The following is an 18,459-nucleotide window of genomic DNA, read 5'->3' on the forward strand; positions in this document are numbered from 1 at the left end:
TATGCGTTACATTCTCATACAGACGATCGGTTTGCACGCAAGAATCATTCCTCTGTGTGCGGATGTGTGTATGTGTGTATGTATGTATGTATGTATGTATGTATGTATGTATGTATGTATGTATGTATGTATGTATGTATGTATGTATGTATGTATGTATGTATGTATGTATGTATGTATGTACGTACGTACGTATGTATGTATGTGTGTGCGTATAAACATATACAATAGTGTTTACACAGTTTTTTCATTACGTAAGTAGACTTCGTATTGATAAATTGCATCTGGGCTTCGAAAACATTGATGAAAAGTCATTACAAATTTTTCTCACTTTAATTTCTTTCATAGGTTGCATTTGTAGTTGCTGCTGATGTTGTGGCTGCTGTGGCTGCTGTGACAATCTTAGCTGCTGCTGCTGTTGCTTCTGTTGTATGTAGCTGGCCCTAACAGCTGTCCCGTTACAGCTTTTTTTGCTGTTGACGTTGTTGTTGACGTTGTTGTTGTTGTTGTTGTTGTTGCAAATTAGGGATGTGGCAGTCGTAGTAGTCGTTGTCGAACCGGTCCTGGCTTGTTTGAATCTACTAATGTGAATGATGTGAAGTGATGGAGACCGTGTTTAATCGACCCGATTCAAATAACAGCCGTGCAATTTTGTACATCCCAAATTTTGCAACGTGAAAAATTTTGTTTTTAAATTTACGGAAAATTATTTTCCTAACTTACCGCCTTGTCAGGAAGACGATGACGACAATGAAGAGGAAGATGAGGATGACGATGAGGAGCAGTGACGTCATAACGAGACTCTCCAGTCGCTTTTCGAATTTTTCATCTATTCAAAATCGGTCACCGATTAAATTTAATTCTTGTAAATTTAAAAATTTGAAAAGAGCGAGACAAGAGTGCGTTCTCCAAAGTCTCAATAATACTTTCACCATTCGATGACGTCATAGTTTTATCCAGTGACGTCACTACTTCTTAAAAATTTTCAAGCAATGAGCGAACGACGACTAACATTTGTCTCTCATCAGGATGACGTGTTCGACCACGTTGAACTCCTGACAGCGCGGACCTGTGTAGTTTTGTCGGCACCTTTAAATTAAAAAAATAAATATCATAATTAATAGTTATAATTTAATAAATGATATAATTATAATTTTAATTATTATCGTGAAGTGACTTACTCGCAAACTTTAGCCCCCGTTTTGAGCTGACTATGGCATGTTCCTCCATTAAGACAGTAGTCCAATACATCGCAGGGTCCGTATTGTGGGATGTCGTTTATTTCTGCGTTCATTTATTCATTCATTCATTCATTTATTCATTCATTCATTTACTCATTCTTTTGTTCAATAATTCGTTCTTTCATTCATTCATTCGTCTGTGATCTAAGTTAGAATATCATGAGTTGTAGTGAGAAAACATTTCAAACATACTTTTGTTTACCATTATGTGGCTGTTCATTTATTCAATCTTCCATATTTCATCCATTCACTCATCTTTTGATTCCTTCATTCACTCCCACTCCATCAATCCGACTCACGTGACTCGGTAAGAACGATGACGTCAACTCCCTCGCTTATGACGTCACCAAGAATATTTTTAGCGCTGCACTGGAAGATTCCTGAATCTGACGACTTGATTTTGTCGATGTGCAAAGTCGACGTGCCATCCCTTAAATTTGTTGTAATCGAATTAATTTTTGAACTTTTTTTAATTTTTATAAGTCAAAATGTTTGCCTCTAATTGACGTATGAACATTCGATCAAAATAGAATCGAAATCAAACTGACCGACTATTTTTTACCGATATTCTTTTAACTGTAGTATTGAGAACATCTCCATTTTTAAACCACGTGACTAGTGGGGCGGGTCTTCCGTGTGTTACACAACGCAATAACAACTTCTGATTAGCTATCACTTGTTTGCGCTTCTCCGCCATTGGTTCGATCGTTGGCATGGATGCTAAGTTTGGGGACAAAATAGGGATGTACAAATATCTGATGATTATCTATCACCGTCATACACACACAGTACAAACACACATGTGCAAATAATACTTACAGCAATTCTTGCACGAGAACTCGGCCACACTTCTCAGAGCTCTCCTTGAGGTCAGCTCGGGGAATTGATCGATCTCAAAATATGGTCTGACGTCACTTCCGACAGGCAGGTCATCATTATCATTGCCTCCACCACCATCATCATCATCATCTTCTTCATCTTCCTCCTCGCTATTATTGTAGGCGTTCATTTTACTCTTCTTATTCCGCTTGTTGTCGTTGTTTTTGACATTTATGACGCTGTCGTTGTCCGCATCATCAAACACGTCATGAACTTCATCGTCATCATCACCGCCATCATCATTTTCATCGGCGTTGTAATCGTAGGACGGTGACGACGACGATGACGTCATAAGGACGTCATACGTGGAAGGGTTGAATTTGAGGAACATGATGTAATTGGTGCCGAGCTGGATCGACGGTGTACAACTGCCGGCATCCTCCTTCCTGCCGAACACTCCGACAACTAACATCGGGTAGTTGTTGTTGTTTTTGTTGTTGTTGCTACTTACGCTGTTGCTGTTTACGTTGTTGTTGTAGATCTGAAATGTTGTTGGTAATTTTTAAATTATAGTTACGGAAAAAAACATCTTGCCAAAGGTTTGGTTAAGTTGAAATAAAAAATCATGAAAGACGTTTTATTACTTGTTTGGTTTTGACGCCAAAAGATACCACACAAACAAACAACTACAATTTCAACAATTTCAACAACAATAACACTACACAGAACCAACCTGCTTCGGCAAGTAACCCTTATAAACAACTCTCGGTTTGAACGTAACGTTAAAATACAACAACGACTTATCACTCTGAAAATTTGAGCGAGAGGCCCGCGACGAACTGTCGTCAATTTTTTTCACCCTCCCTTCTACGATAAGCTTCGAGACGGTAGCCCTAGACGCAACATCGTGTCGCCACTCTTCGCAGAGGCTTCGCGGAGAGACCACTGACCTTTGATGATTTTGCCAGTAGGATGGCTCTACATCGATAGAGGCAGCATTTGTTCGAGATAATGTTGAAGTTGCGGTTGTTAGCAGTAGCAGCAGTAGGCAGTAGTAGATGAAGTTGGAGGTTAGAAACGTTGTGGCTTCTGTCGCTTGTAGTGGCCTGTTTTTTTGAGGTAATAGAAGGTACAGCGAAGTCATTGTGATTTTTTTAAAAAAGAGATTGACACTGTATTGACTTGCAATGACGTTTATATATTTGTCAATGTTGTTGTTGTAGCAGTAAGTTGTCGTCGTCGGCGTTTTGTTGATGTTGTTGTGATGCTTCCTGTGCTCATTGTTGCTGAAATGCACCAGAAATTTAAGAACGAACCGCGAATAGCCTTCAAAATATTTAGACAGAATTTTGCAGTCAAAAATAATCTTGAATAATGAGCCCGAATTTTAACAAAAAAGATCGGTAAAAATAAAAATACTCTTCACAAGCAGGTAGTTAATACTAGCCAGTATTTAAATTACGTATTTAGTAGCAATATTTAGAGTTAGGTAGAGCTGTACGAACAACAGACATACACGTATCGGACAGAACAGCAAAAGCTTATAACATATTAGAAAGCTTTTTGAAGCACACACGGAGCCCGTTTTACCTCATCATCATCATCATCATCTTCGTCGTCATCGTCCTCCCAACTGATGCATCATCACGACAAACACGAAAAGTTCTGAATAATATTTTAGCTACAATTATGATTTACATTACCATTACAATGTACATCATTCACACTTGCATGCACACTATAATCACGAATAATATTACAGCGATGGCTATTCATTAGTAAAATTAAACCCTCCGTTTCATCACTATCTTCGTATTTCCATCCTCTCTATCTTCATCACAATCTCTCCTGCCATCGGCATCATCTTCTTCTACATCATCATCATCAAAACAGCTGCTGTGTAGCTACGTAGCATGTGCAGTGCACAATCTACTGCCTCTACAATCATTTCTCTTCCATGCGCTTGCTCCACACAGACATGTGTGTACACCATTTGTACACATTGGTTACATATATAGGTAGTACGTAATGGTTATTCATACAGAATCACCAATCACCCTTTTCAATCTTACTATTATGTTGACATGTGTACACACACGCACGCAATGCAAACAGCATACGCCATTGATATTTTGCTCGGCTTGGGGATAACACACACATACATTCATATACACACACATACATACACATAGAGATACACATTGCATACACATAACAATTTGCAATACTAACAACCTTCATTCAGATATCTGTCAATACTTTTAGCCCAAACAACAAACCTTCATCCAAAATCCAACAAATATCTATGTACACAAACATATACAGATTACATATATGTACGTATATTGATTTTTAAAATTTTCTGTTTGTATTTGCTTGAGCAATACCGTACTAGATGAAATTTAAGAATGGTTGGGAGATAAAGAATAGATGGGGAAGAAAGAGAGAGGAAGAAAGAGAAAGATGAAAGGAAGACAAATAAAAGACACTGCAATAGTTTTATCAAAGAGATAGTTTTATCAAAGAGAAACCATAAAAATTGTGAGCAATTTTATTACTGCTAACAGCATGGCAATTATACTAGCCTGCAGTAATAGTGGTAACGGATCTGAATTCGCCAAAAATAGCTTCAACTGTCTGCCTCTGAAAAGCGTAACTAGGACTGACAAGGGAAAACCAACTAGAAATTATATCTGTTGTAACGAAAGATTCTCAAGAAAATAACAAAAGCAATATAAATAATAACAATTATTATTATTACAAACAAATAAAACCATAAGAATACCTTTCTTGCCATTGTAATTGCCATCATCGTCCAAGAACGGATCCAGACAACTTTGGAGTAGGCCCAAAATCTGTTAAAATTTTTGCTGGGGAAGGGTAAAAAACACAACGACCCTTTTCGACTTATCTTGCAAATTTCTAGTCAATTTCAATTTTCTACTTAAAACGCTATTTCCGTACGTAAAAACTGAGTTTTAACAGAAATCTATTGCTCGGTTATTCTCATCATCCTTCATCCAAGAGTGAGATGAGAATTTACTATTCGAGTAATGTCCAGTCCGACACAAATAAATAAAAATAAATAAATATAATATAATGACCCGCGATATTTCCAATAAATATCCAATCAATCTTTTAAAATCGAAATTTGTATAAATATGTATACACACATACATATTAAATATATACAAACTTATATATATATATATAGATATATATATATACACATCTATATACATACATACATACAAACAAACAAACGCACACAAACAAACACACACACAAAATAATCATGGATACATCGTAGTCATTCATTGAGCAAAATCAACCACGAATAAACAAACGAAAAGAACTTAAATTTATGTTAAGCTATTAGATAGGGAAGACATTAATGACAACAACAACAACAACAACAAAATAATAATAAATATTTAAAATTGCAATAATATTAACCACAATCACAATCAGATGATAACAACAATAGTGGGAATAGTTTATAAATTATAATAATAAAATTTTAAACAAATATATAAAGTGCTATATAAATACTAATATATAAGTATATATTACACATAACTTAACAACAGAATATTGAATTACTTTAAGCCATACAATTTGTAAAATAACATGTATATTAATGATGATTAATTTAATGTTTATATCAATCAATCAATCGATCGATCGATCGATCCATCAATCAATCAATCAATCAATCGATCGATCGATCGATCGATCGATCGATCGATCGATCAATCAATCAATCAATCAATCAATCAATCAATCAATCGATAGTTTAATTAATTAATCAAACTATAATATAAAATATTAGAACAGAATGAAAACATCTAAATAGAAAGAAATAAAAAAATATTCATCTTCTTCCTTCTCATCATCATCACCACCACCACTATCATCATCATCATCACCACCACAAAGATTGTCATCAGCACTACAGACATCATCATCATCAACATCATCATCATCTTCATTCATTCATTCAGGCAGCTTGTTTTTTAGGCTGGGGTAAGGAAGCTGGGAATTCCATAAACATGTTCGGTATGTTGTTGCCGAAGTAGATTTTGTTATTTAAGGCCAGGGCTTCGTACTTCTTCAACTCCAGGTACTCGGGTGTCAGCATTATCTACAAAGCAGCATATTATTATTTTAATATAATAATAATAATTATCACCATAATTATCTTAATAAATATGGAGACAACATTCATTGATAGATAGATAGATAGACAGATAGATAGATAGACAGATAGGTAGATAGACAGATAGGTAGATAGACAGATAGGTAGATAGACAGACAGACAGATAATTAAATAAGAATTTTCGTCGCTGTTAGTCACCATCGTCCAAATTATCACCATTCACATCTTCATCAATGATTAACATCATCAACAGTACAACACCATAATCGTCGTCGTCGTCATCATCATCACAACATCATCATCATACTCACCTTGTAAGATTCAGCCTGCCTGGATGCTTTGTAATGTTCAGCATCTGCCTTTGCCTTCTCTCTACCCAGATGAGTCATATCTGAAGAGCGCCAGATTACGAATATTGACCATAAATTATAATAATTATTAAAATTAATATTATCATGATGATAATTATTAAAATTAATATTATTATGATGATAATTATTAAAATTAATATTATTATGACGATAATTATTGAAATAATGGCGTAAAAAGTTTCGGAGCGCCTTCAATTTCGGCCATCTTTTGCTCGGATTCCTTCTCCATGATCTTCTGCTCCCAGTGAATCTTTGCCACCTGCGCTACTTTCTCTGCCTCTGAAAATAAATCATCATCATCATCATCATCATAATTCTCATCATCATCATAATTCTCATCATCATCACGTCATTATTCTCATCATCACCATCATCATCGTCATCATTCTCATCCCCATCAGGCCCCAACCGATGACGGCCCTCTTCCTCTCAGTTTCAGCTTCCTTCTCCACGACCTTCTGCCTCTCAACGTAGATCAGCAGCTTCGTCTTCTCCGACTCCCTGCATGGAATTAGCATCATAGTCCAAATTATAATTAAAAACCAACTACACTAACGGCATGTTAATATGAATAAAAACTGGGTAAAAACAACTGCACAAGCTAACTCTAAAAAATCACGAACCACACAACCAGCCATGACAAACAACACCAACAGTTTAGCCCACACCCTATTCTGCACATAGAAAAACAAAGGACATCCCCAGCAATCACTGCTCAATGCATTCATTCATCCCATCGCAATGGAAATCCAGCACAATTCATCCAATTTATCGAGTTATTTATTTTTCGTTATCATTTTATACTACTGCCTTGCATGTTTGAACAGTTTCTGCATTTGTCAGATTCTGATTTTTTTTTTAAAGAATAACAAAAAAAAAACAAAAAAACAAGAAGCTCCAGGTACATTGCTTCATAGTTCTGCCTAATTTGTTCCGGGATTTTAGGTTTCGTGACGCGAACAGCCTGAACGTAGAGGCCGGGGGCCAGCTGATTGAGATCAAGTTGTAGGGCTGATTTCAAATTTTCATCAATCTGGTCTGTGTGTTTTTGGGGAAGCATTGGATTTTTAATTCATGTCCCACTCTATTGACTGATTGATTCAGTGAATATTAAATGAAATTAATCACTCAACCAACCCATTCAATTCATCAGTCAAGGTAAGAGACCGACATAAAAACGCAAAACAACCACAAAAACGCAACAAAGATCACAAATACAATTTACGAAACATAAATAAACCAAAAACTATATATAACCAAATAAATTAATGTAAACTTCCTGAAGGTTATGGACACTGCAAAACTGATTGAGTTCATGGTGGATCTTGTTGTATATCAACGTCTTGTCATAATCGGCTGTGTAGTTCTTCACTATGTCATACACTGGAGAAGTTTATTTTAATTTAATAATAATTTTTATATTTAATAATTTAATTTAATATTATTTACTATAAAATAATATTATTTATTATAACAATAATTATTAAATGATTTCAACCAGCAGATGGGCTAAGAACATTGACAACTTCAATCCTATCAAAATAGATCATGACTCCGCCACTGTAAAAGATAGAAAATCAGAAAAAAATTAAAAAAATAAATTTGAAAATAAATATATAAATTAAATAAATTTGAAAATAAATATATAAATAAATAATTAAATAAAACCTAACAGAAAATAAATAAATAAATGTCTACAACATACCTAGTTCCACATGGCACATTCTTAACTTCATCTGTCTGCAGTGTTGTCTGTTGTCAAATTTAAAATTTTAAAATGTATTAAAAAAAGATTCTTAAACAAAACATAAATCTGAAACAACTCTATTATAACTTTCTTTTGTTCTCTAAAAGAAGTCTACCGCTGAACTAAATTAAATGGACAAAAAATAAATAGATAAGTTTTTAAACTGGTGATTACTCGCCTGAACAGAACGAAAAGTAGTTATGAAAGGAATCATGATGTGGTACCCAGGACTGCTTGTGGTGGTTAGTAGAGCCCCACCCTAATTATGAAAAATAGGTTGAAATAATATGGTAAAACTAAAAATTAAAGCCTGGTTTTATAAAGAGATTAAGATTAAAAATGTGAACAAAATGAATGAGACTCACTCTGTAATACACACCAACATGACCTACATGAAACAAAAATATGTTGTTTATATTTACATTTTATTCAATTTTATGGAAGTCTGTACTGTGATGAGGAATTTAATTATTATTTGGTAAGTAATTTCATGATGAGGATAAAATTTAAAATAAGATGATCTGACTTCAATCAATCAATAGTCAATGATGGATTTTTTTCAATTATTAACGAAGCATCTGAAGACTGAATAAAATGTCTGAAACGTGAAAGATTACCTTCTTCAATTTTATGCAAAGAAAACGTCATCAGAATCGACAAGAGGACGGCAAAGAAACCGAATGCCCCCACTCCGGACGAATTAGTCGGCATTTTCTAAAGGAGTAAAATAGAAAAACTAACTAAACTAGAAAAAATACCGAACTAATAAATAATAAGAATGTAATATTTTACGACGAAAAATGTGGTTCTAAGTTTGAAATATTTGAAGCATAAATTCGGAAATCAAACACGGCCGAACCAGACGCAAGAGAAGGCAGAAACGAAATTGCATTGATTAGTTAGTAACCGGTACCAGCTGGATCTTGATCAAACTAATGTTACTTCATTTTTAACAATTTACTTGTTAAAATTTAAAAAATTTGTTTAAAAATTAATTTTAATTAATTTTAATTTAAGAAATTTAGATAACTTTCTTAAAATGCAAAAATTTTATTATTTTGGATAACTTTTGCTAAGTTGTATAATTTTGTTATCTATGTTTTATTTACAATCGATAATACATTTGCTATAAATTGATCGAGGATTTATTTTACTTGCCCTGACTGCCTAATCTAATTTTAACGGCTCTAATTGTAATTCATATCAGATTTTTAAGTTAATTGGTGAAAATGGAGAACGATCCCTCAGTTGGTAGTTTTATTCCAGCGATGTATGACATTTTGAAATGGTTTGTTTAGTTTTTAACTAACTTCTTTTGATCTTTCATCTTATTATTTATATTATAAATATATTTATTTTTATATTAAAATATTATATTTATGTATATATATATAGGTTATTTATAGAGAAAGACTTAGTATTAGTTAGTTTAGTACAGTGCTAGTTCTAAATTGTAAAGTTAGCAAGTAAATACTAAATGCCAACATATGAATATTTATCTTTTATTTCTTATTATAAAATTATATTATTTTTTTAATATAATTTAATCTTTACTTTATTTTTTAAAGTTTAATTAAATTACTAAAAAATAAAAATTCAATAAATTGTTTTCAGCTTAGAAAAAGAGCCCCATGATTTAACAGTAAAGATAAACGAATTGAAATCCCAACTACAGAAAACTCGCGAGATGGTTGAGCAGCTACAAGGGGTCGATCTTTCAAAAGATCTCCAACTTAGACAAATGGAAATCCTGAGACAGCAACTCAATGCCAAAACTGACCTCTTGCGAAAATATAAGAATAGCTGTTATTTTGATGTTCCGAAATGAAATTTGACAGTAATTGTAAATATAAATATGTATATGTGTGTATAGTGTATATAAAATATGTACACATATATGTATGTATGTATTGCTATGTTTGTATTTGCATGTGTGTGTGTATACATACATATGTAGTATTATAACAATTTCATTTTATTTTATTATTTCGTTTTGTTTTTAACGATAAATATATGTGTAATATGTGTGTATATACGTATAGGCTTGTAATTCTAATTTATTTATTTTTTTTACTCTACGTTTTCAACTTTTGAAACCCCATTTTATGTTCTCTCGTTACAAGAACATGAAACTATTTGCATAATGTGTGTCATTAAGTTTTAATACCTTCAATGAAGCCATGATAAAATATTTTTATGTTGATATGGTGATGGAAAGAAATGTAGCATAGGAAGATAGAGAAAGAAAGAGATGCCGAAGATTAAATTATGCAAATTGTGAAAATAGAAAGCAATAAACGTAAAGTGGATAGATGCATGAAAGTAATGAAACGTAATAGGTTATCTCGGGTTTTATCACTCACCCCCCCGTCCGTGTATGGGTCTAAAATTTAATATCGCTCATGAGCTAATTTGCCATCCTGTCATTGGTGGAAATTTAGAATGACCTATATCTTACGGTCCAATAAAACCTCGCTTATGTGTCCGCACGTAATTTTTTCTTTCCTACGTTTGTCGTTGATTTACGTTGCAATGCTTCTTATGAGAATCTTCAATCAAAGCTATTTCTCTCATTTCCTCTCCGTGTTTGCGTGCGTGTATGTGAGTATATATGCGTGTCTATCTATCTATCTATCTATCTATCTATATATCTATCTATCTATCTATCTATCTATCTATCTATTTATATCATATCATCTATCTGTATGTAAGTACTCATCCGTCTACCTCTATCTAGATCTATCCATCCTGCCCTCCTGTATATCATTCATTCAGACCTGGAATTAAAAAAACTCGATGAGTCAGCTCGTGCTAGAGAAAATTTTAGCATCGGCCATCAATCAGTGAGATACCAATACACGCCGAAATACACACACACACTCATAATACCGACCAACTAACTTTTCATCGTTTTGTTTACTCATGTTTGTGCATGTACACAATCGCTATCTTTCTGGTGCGTGCTTCTTCCAAGGAAGGATGAATGACGAAAAAATTAAAATGGCTGAGATGAAATTAGGAAAAAGTTAGAAAGAGCAATCAAAAATATGAAAAATATTTCATTGAAGGAGCCGAGATGAAATATATACATACCTAAGCAAGCAATCTGCATGCATGTGAAAAACGCCTTGCATAAATCCTTCAAAACAATTCATTTCCTGTGCGCGTCTGCTCTTGTGTGTGTATGTGCATGAATCATTCATTTGTTCATTCATTCGTCCATTCATTCATTCATCTGTCCGTCCATCCATTCATTCATTCATTCATTCACCCATCTATCCGTCCATCAAAACATTGTCAGTTAGGAAAGCAGTGGTAGCAACTCTAATTAGGATTTACATGCAGGTGTCGGGTGAATTTTTTCTTTGTATTTTTTACCGGTTTCTATAGTCTATCCTCTTATGTTTTAGCGCTGTAACACCATTATCACTGGCATATCATTATCACGAAGCAGCAACAATTATTTTTCTTTCTGTACAAAGACACACACACAAACAAACACACACACACATACGTATATTGATGATTTCGTTTTAATATTGTGCGAAAAAATGCGCGTCTGAACGTATTTATTTGTGTATCTATGTGTGTATCTGTGCGTGTATCTATGTGTGTATCTGTGCGTGTATCTATGTGTGTATCTGTGCGTGTATCTATGTGTGTATCTAGTATGTATTTATGAGTATCTACCTATGTATCTTTGTGTGTGGGCATGTATGTAGAATGTACTTGGATTTGAAATATAGACAGGTATGAAATTTTCTTCAAGTTTTAGGTACAACTTGTTTATATCAGGATGACATTTTATTTTTTAAAACTTTAACGTTAAGTTTTTTTTAGAATTTTCTCGCATACACGCACACACACAGACACAGACACATACAGACACACACACACAAACATACACAGTATAAAATTTTGCATACGATCGCACGATCCACTTGAACTTAAATCATCCGGCAATTTGATAAATTTTTCATCAGAGGGGAGAACTTTTTTCTGATTGGTTGTGAAAGTTAAACACTTCTCTGATTGGTGGGTTAAAATGATATACTTCTTGATTGGTGGTCAGAACTCTTCTCTGATTGGTCAGTTCAAATACGAAAGACGAATAATTTATTTGTCAAAATCGCAAACACAGTTTGTTAATTGAGTTATTATTATCATTATTATTAGAATAATAATTATTTTCATTAAATCAATAATTATTATTATTAAATCAATAATTATATTTCAGCATAGCTCTAATCAGTGAGCAACTTGTATATTTCGCCATTCTTATGTAAATGTATGTCCATTCATGGCTCTCACATTTAATATCGACATTTTCATCTATGCTTATTATTATTATTATTGTTGTTATTATTGTTGTTGTTATTTCAATATTTGAATCGCTCAGTTATTGACCGGTTTTATTCCTCATCTGAGGCAGACAATGGACAGAGATTTCATGCTTAAAATTATGTTTGTATGTATGTATGTTTGTTTGTATTATTATAATGTATGTATGTATGCTTTTATGTATGTATGTATGTATGTATACAAAATTACTTGTATATGTACGTATGTTTGTATATATCTCCATAACACATACATTTATATATATACACACAAATGGATACATACATATACATCCATCCATCCCTCCATTCATACATACATACGTACATACATCCATCCATCCATCCATACATCCATCCATCCATACATCCATCCATACATACATACATACATACATACATACATACATACATACATACATACATACATACATACGTACATACATACATAAATACAGATACAATATATATACATGAAAATTCGTAGTTCTCATCTGTGTTGATCGGTTGCCGCGCAAGACCTCCTTGTTTTGCTTTGAAATTTCATATTGTACAAAACAATTAATAAAATTATTCCTCAAGTAACTATCTAGAAACACAAATATACACAAATATATTCACAAACATACGTATATACGTACATATTCATATATAAGCAGACACAAATACAGGTAAAAATACATATACACATACATAAACACTACATACATACATACATACATACATACATACATACATACATACATACATACATACACACATACACACATACACACATACACACATACACACATACACACATACACACATACACACATACACACATACATACATACATACATACATACATACATACATACATACATACATACATACATACATACATACATACATACATACATACATACATACAAAGATACACAAACATATATACATATAAACAAACATACATACATGCATACAAACATACACACATACATATGTAGGTAGATAGTCATTGCCATATGTTTGTTTGTTTGTTGTTGAGGCGTTCATGGTTTGCGTTGGTTAAAAAATCTGTCATAATAAAAAAAAATCTATCAATTTATTTAAATAATTGACGTTTTAATAATAATAATAATATTAATAATAATAATAGTAATAATAAATTTTGCTAATTTGAAAAAGTGAGCTTTGGATTTCATTCAAGTCTTGCTTAAGTTTTTTTTCATTACACACACACCACACATGTATATCCATACATACACACCCACACACAGCACACACACGTATACACATACATCCATACATACACACACATACATACAAACATACATACATACAAACAAGCAATACTTCAAAGCCCCCTGTTAAAAGCATTGGCCTTAGGCTGAACTATTTAAATCAAAAACTGCAATGTTAATTAATTAACGAATGGATAGTTGACTGATTGATTGATTAATTAATTGATTGATTGAACTAATGATTGAATGGATGAATGAATGAATGAACAAATGAATAAATAAATGAATGAATGAACGAATGAATGAATGAATGTATGAATCAAACAATCAATCAGTCATTCATTCAATCAACAAATGAAAAATAACTTAAATAAGAAATTTCTGATACGTGATTTTTAGTCAGTAATTAATTTAAAAAAAGCTAGTGTTATGAAAAATTTTAACCGAATTATTTGAGTCTGTCTGCCGCTGTAAATACAATTACATTCGAATTTGTCGGCAATAACGTTATAGCGGGGATCAATTTGAATCGGTCGGTATGACGGTACATTACAATTACATTCGAATAAGACGGTATATCGGTATAATACAAATAGCTTTCAGTCCGTAGGTAGTAAAATGTTATAGGGGTAGTAGTAAAGAGAGAAAAAAAGAGAAAGAGAGAGAGAGAGAGAGAGAGAGGAAGAGAGAGAGAGAGGAAGAGAGAGAGAGAGAGAGAGAGGAAGATAGAAAGAACTTTGATGACGTGGAAGTTTTTTAATTTAAATGTTGCGTGCTACGTTAGGTTAGTGGTGGTAATGATGATGTTGTTGGTGGTGGTGATAATGATGTTGTTGTTGGTGGTGGTGATGATGATGATGAAGTTGTTGTTGGTGGTGATGATGATAAATGAAGATAGAGAGGAAAAAATTAATTTAGATAAGAGGTAAAATTGACAAGAAATGATGTGTCGGTGAATTAATATGTAGTAGTTTGTACAGAAATGAGATGACTTGACGCGTTTACGAATGCCTGAGTGAGTACATGCATGAATGAATGAATGAACAAATGAATGAATGAACGAACGAATGAATAAATAGATGGATGGATGGGTGTTGAAAGAAAAAATTGGAGCCAGAAATAAAATAAAACCCTAAATAATTTAACGTTAAATAATGCATGACGCAATTAACTTCGTCCATCCATCATTTTATAATTAAAATGTGAAATAACGAGTGAGTGAGCGATGTGAATGAATGAATGTATGAATGAATGAATGAATGAATGAACAATTGAAGGAATAAAAAATTTAAAAAGATATATGACCAATCGCAAAAAAGAGACCGGAAGATAACAAAAAAAAACAGGAAATAGAACGCAAAAAACAAAGAAATGCAAAAAAAAATCATAGAAAAATATTGTAAAAATAAAAATGAGCGATAATAAAGTGAAAAAGACGTGACTTCAACCGTCTGGGCCGTGTGAGTCGTGGATGTTGTGGGCCGTTAGTGAGTCTGGTTAGCAGTCTGTATGGGCACATTTATTGGTTTGTAAAGGCAAAATTTAACTCTTTCATTTCTCCCCCCCCCTCTCTCTCTCTTCCATTTTTCTCTCTCTTTCTCCCAAATTTTCTCTCTCTCTCTCTTTCTTTCTCTCCCTCTCTCTTTCTCTCTCTCTCTTTATGTTTCTTTCTCTTCTCATTGTTCGAGGTCAGTTATCTTTGAAACGATAATTTATTTTTTAGGATCTTTTTCCGTTTCCTGTTTATCAATTCTCTTTTGTATGTCATACTGCAATGCTACATACATACATACATACATACATACATACACACACATACACACACACACATACATACATACATACATACACACACATACACAACACACATGAATACAACGCTTGTTGCATTTTGATCTGCATGCAAGAGGAAGTATGAATGGATGGATGGAATAATGCCCAGGGGATGAATAAGTATTGCGAGTTATAATAATAATAACTATTATTATTATTATTAAAGTTATAATAATAATAACAATAATATTTATTTGTTTCATGCTTAGGAGAGAATTTTGTTGAATTTTGTTCTTTCCAAACATTCCAAAAATTTGATAAAAACAACAACAACAACAACTTATTTTCAACAACAACATCATCATCAACAACATCATCGTCATTCTCAACAGCAGCAGCAACAACAACAACATCATCATCATCGTCATTCTCAACAGCAACAACAACATCATCATCATCGTCATTCTCAACAGCAACAACAACATCATCATCATTGTCATTCTCAACAGCAACAACAACAACAACATCATCATTATCGTCATTCTCAACAGCAACAACAACATTGTTGGCAACGCCATGGCTCATTGTCCGGTTCGTATGCATTCAACAAATAATTTCATTTAGCTTGTACTTAGCCTAAAAACCAGTATTGCCTCTACAATAAATTGGTATTTTGTATAAAGATAATATTTAGTTTCACTTTTAGACATATAATAATGATTTTTTTTTCAAATTAATTCAATTAAATTTCTAGTTTAAATGGTTCAATTTAAAACTTTTCAGACCGGCTTTCTGACTGGTTGTCTCGGATCTAGAAAAGTAATTATGACGATATTCATTCATTCGTTTGTTCGTTCACTCATTCATTCGTTCATTCATTTATTCATTCATTTATTTATCCATTCATCCGTCCATCCACTAATTCATTTGTATCACCTCGTGCAATCAAATTTTTTTTCTTTGCCCTAAAGCTTAAGTCGCATTGTGCAAATTCGTAGTAGCAGCAGTATTAGTAGTAGCTACAGCAGCTGCAGCAGTAGTAGTAATAGTAGAATTAACAACAACAGCAGTAGTAGTAGTAGTAGTTGTTGGAGAATAATCCACTTTTTTGGCAGAATTATATACGGTAGCAGGTAATAGGAATTGATGGCTCGTTTGTGACTTTATAAGCAATCCAGCATTCAAACAACTGGTCCCAACTTGGAAAAATTCCGAAAAAAAACCGTATGTATAAATATAAGTTTGTTCGTTCGTTTGTATTTTTTGTTTGTATTTTTTGTTTGTACGTATGCTTGTATGTGTGTGTGTGTGTGTGTGTGTGTGTGTGTGTGTGTGTGTGTGTGTACTGGAAGTCTCCCACGTGCACAATTCTACACAGGTAGAATAGGCAACAACAAACATTTTTTCTTTAAAAAAAACCCCTAATTACAATTTTTGTCCTTAGTAGCAATTAATAATAATAATAATAATATAAATAATAATAATAATATAAATAATAATATAATAATAATAATCATCACTCCACCCTTTCAACAATCATCCAATCAATCTTCATTTTTTATTGCTTCTGCCCGTAATTATTAGCTATTATTCGTGTGTGTGTTTGTGTGTATGTATGTGTGTATGTGCGTATGTGTGCGCGCGTGTGTACGTACATAATAAGTATTATACGGTACACAGATCTATTAAGTTTGGCATGAAGGTACCAATTGATTTTTGTTTATATATAATCTTTCAAGTCTGTTTAAATTGATTGGGCGATATTAAAGTTTTGACTGGGCGATATTACAATTTTGACTGGGCGATATTAAAGTTTTGACTGGACGATATTAAAGTTTTTAATAGGAAGATTATATACAGGCTCGTGTTTAGGGGATAACCATAGACATCATCTATCACACGTTATGTCATTTTATGTCAATGTTGATGTCATGCTAGGAAACTGTGTTGTTGTTGTTGCTGTTGTTGTTATTGTTGTTATTGCTGTTGTTGTTATTGTTGTTGTGATTATTGTAATTGCTGTTGTTGTTTGTGATTATATCGTTTCGAGGCTTTTTAGCCATCAAAACTGGAGTGTCAGGCAATTATATCTGAGATTGAAAAACTGCGTGAAAAAAAAATCGAATTACATACAATTATGTCCAACACTGTATTGATCCATTCACTCGTTCATCAACTCTTTTATTTGCTCGTTCGTTCATTCATTCATTCGTTCATTCATTCATTCCATCCATCCAAACAGCTGCATACGATTGAATTCATCTCCATATGGACTCATTACGATAAAGTGAGCTAATTAAAATATTTCACCTCATTAATATTCATGAGGGCCTATCTAATTTAAAATTTTCACCTCATCAATATCCACGAATAAAATTAAGACCTTATTAATATTTATGAGATCATCTTATTTGGAAGGCAAATATTTACCCAAGCCATCATTGGCTTGAAAAAGTAAATCAAAAACTTCATTCACAGAACCTCGTCTCATCAATATTTATGAGGTGAAAAACTTATATAATTAATATTTATGAAATGTCAATCATCTTATTTAACTCCACCCAATCAAAGGACGCCAGTGGTTATTTGGACAGGGGTGAGTTAGATATGTTCCTAATTGACCTTCTAAAAGGCCAAAAAGTGGTTAGTCACACAATGTTTTGTCGCAACCGATATCAAGAATAATTAATTAATTAATTAATAATTACGTACACACACGTACACGTACGTAAGCATACAAAAATACAATTCACACACACACGCACGCATGCACAGACACAACCTTT

At 33.0% G+C, this 18,459-nt stretch overlaps 4 protein-coding genes across 4 annotated transcripts in view; 2 read left to right on the top strand and 2 right to left on the bottom strand.

Annotated features, from left to right (window-relative positions):
• Window positions 1-250: 250 nt before the first annotated feature.
• On the bottom strand, window positions 251-3,204 carry HELRODRAFT_167059 (hypothetical protein; the record flags this gene model as incomplete). The annotated part of the gene is made up of 8 exons (XM_009012578.1): window positions 251-581; window positions 724-829; window positions 1,013-1,089; window positions 1,182-1,284; window positions 1,541-1,671; window positions 1,790-1,961; window positions 2,061-2,601; window positions 2,794-3,204. 8 exons carry the CDS (start codon window positions 3,202-3,204, stop codon window positions 251-253), a joined length of 1,872 nt encoding a protein of 623 aa, XP_009010826.1.
• Window positions 3,205-5,035: 1,831 nt separating this feature from the next.
• HELRODRAFT_190088 (hypothetical protein) lies at window positions 5,036-9,183 on the bottom strand. The gene is made up of 13 exons (XM_009012579.1): window positions 9,130-9,183; window positions 8,955-9,051; window positions 8,703-8,725; window positions 8,516-8,596; window positions 8,296-8,342; window positions 8,092-8,150; window positions 7,848-7,976; window positions 7,496-7,628; window positions 7,000-7,091; window positions 6,780-6,869; window positions 6,531-6,610; window positions 5,814-6,204; window positions 5,036-5,733 (listed from the first exon to the last, which is right to left on the bottom strand). The coding sequence occupies exons 2-12, from the start codon at window positions 9,046-9,048 to the stop codon at window positions 6,061-6,063; spliced, it is 972 nt and encodes a 323-aa protein (XP_009010827.1). The 5' UTR covers window positions 9,049-9,051; window positions 9,130-9,183; the 3' UTR covers window positions 5,036-5,733; window positions 5,814-6,060.
• Window positions 9,184-9,566: 383 nt separating this feature from the next.
• On the top strand, window positions 9,567-10,165 carry HELRODRAFT_72187 (hypothetical protein; the record flags this gene model as incomplete). The annotated part of the gene is made up of 2 exons (XM_009012580.1): window positions 9,567-9,625; window positions 9,952-10,165. 2 exons carry the CDS (start codon window positions 9,567-9,569, stop codon window positions 10,163-10,165), a joined length of 273 nt encoding a protein of 90 aa, XP_009010828.1.
• Window positions 10,166-16,249: 6,084 nt separating this feature from the next.
• Window positions 16,250-18,459, top strand: part of HELRODRAFT_167061 (hypothetical protein) — a gene marked incomplete at both ends in the record, with an annotated part of 7,182 nt that continues 4,972 nt past the window's right edge. The window contains 4 exons of the mRNA XM_009012581.1: window positions 16,250-16,264; window positions 16,457-16,492; window positions 17,916-17,960; window positions 18,245-18,316. Of these exons, the coding sequence (XP_009010829.1) occupies window positions 16,250-16,264; window positions 16,457-16,492; window positions 17,916-17,960; window positions 18,245-18,316 (168 nt within the window). The remainder of the gene's footprint in view (window positions 16,265-16,456; window positions 16,493-17,915; window positions 17,961-18,244; window positions 18,317-18,459) is intronic.

The sequence above is a fragment of the Helobdella robusta genome, assembly GCF_000326865.2.
Source record: "Helobdella robusta unplaced genomic scaffold HELROscaffold_11, whole genome shotgun sequence".
Lineage (NCBI taxonomy): Eukaryota > Metazoa > Annelida > Clitellata > Rhynchobdellida > Glossiphoniidae > Helobdella > Helobdella robusta.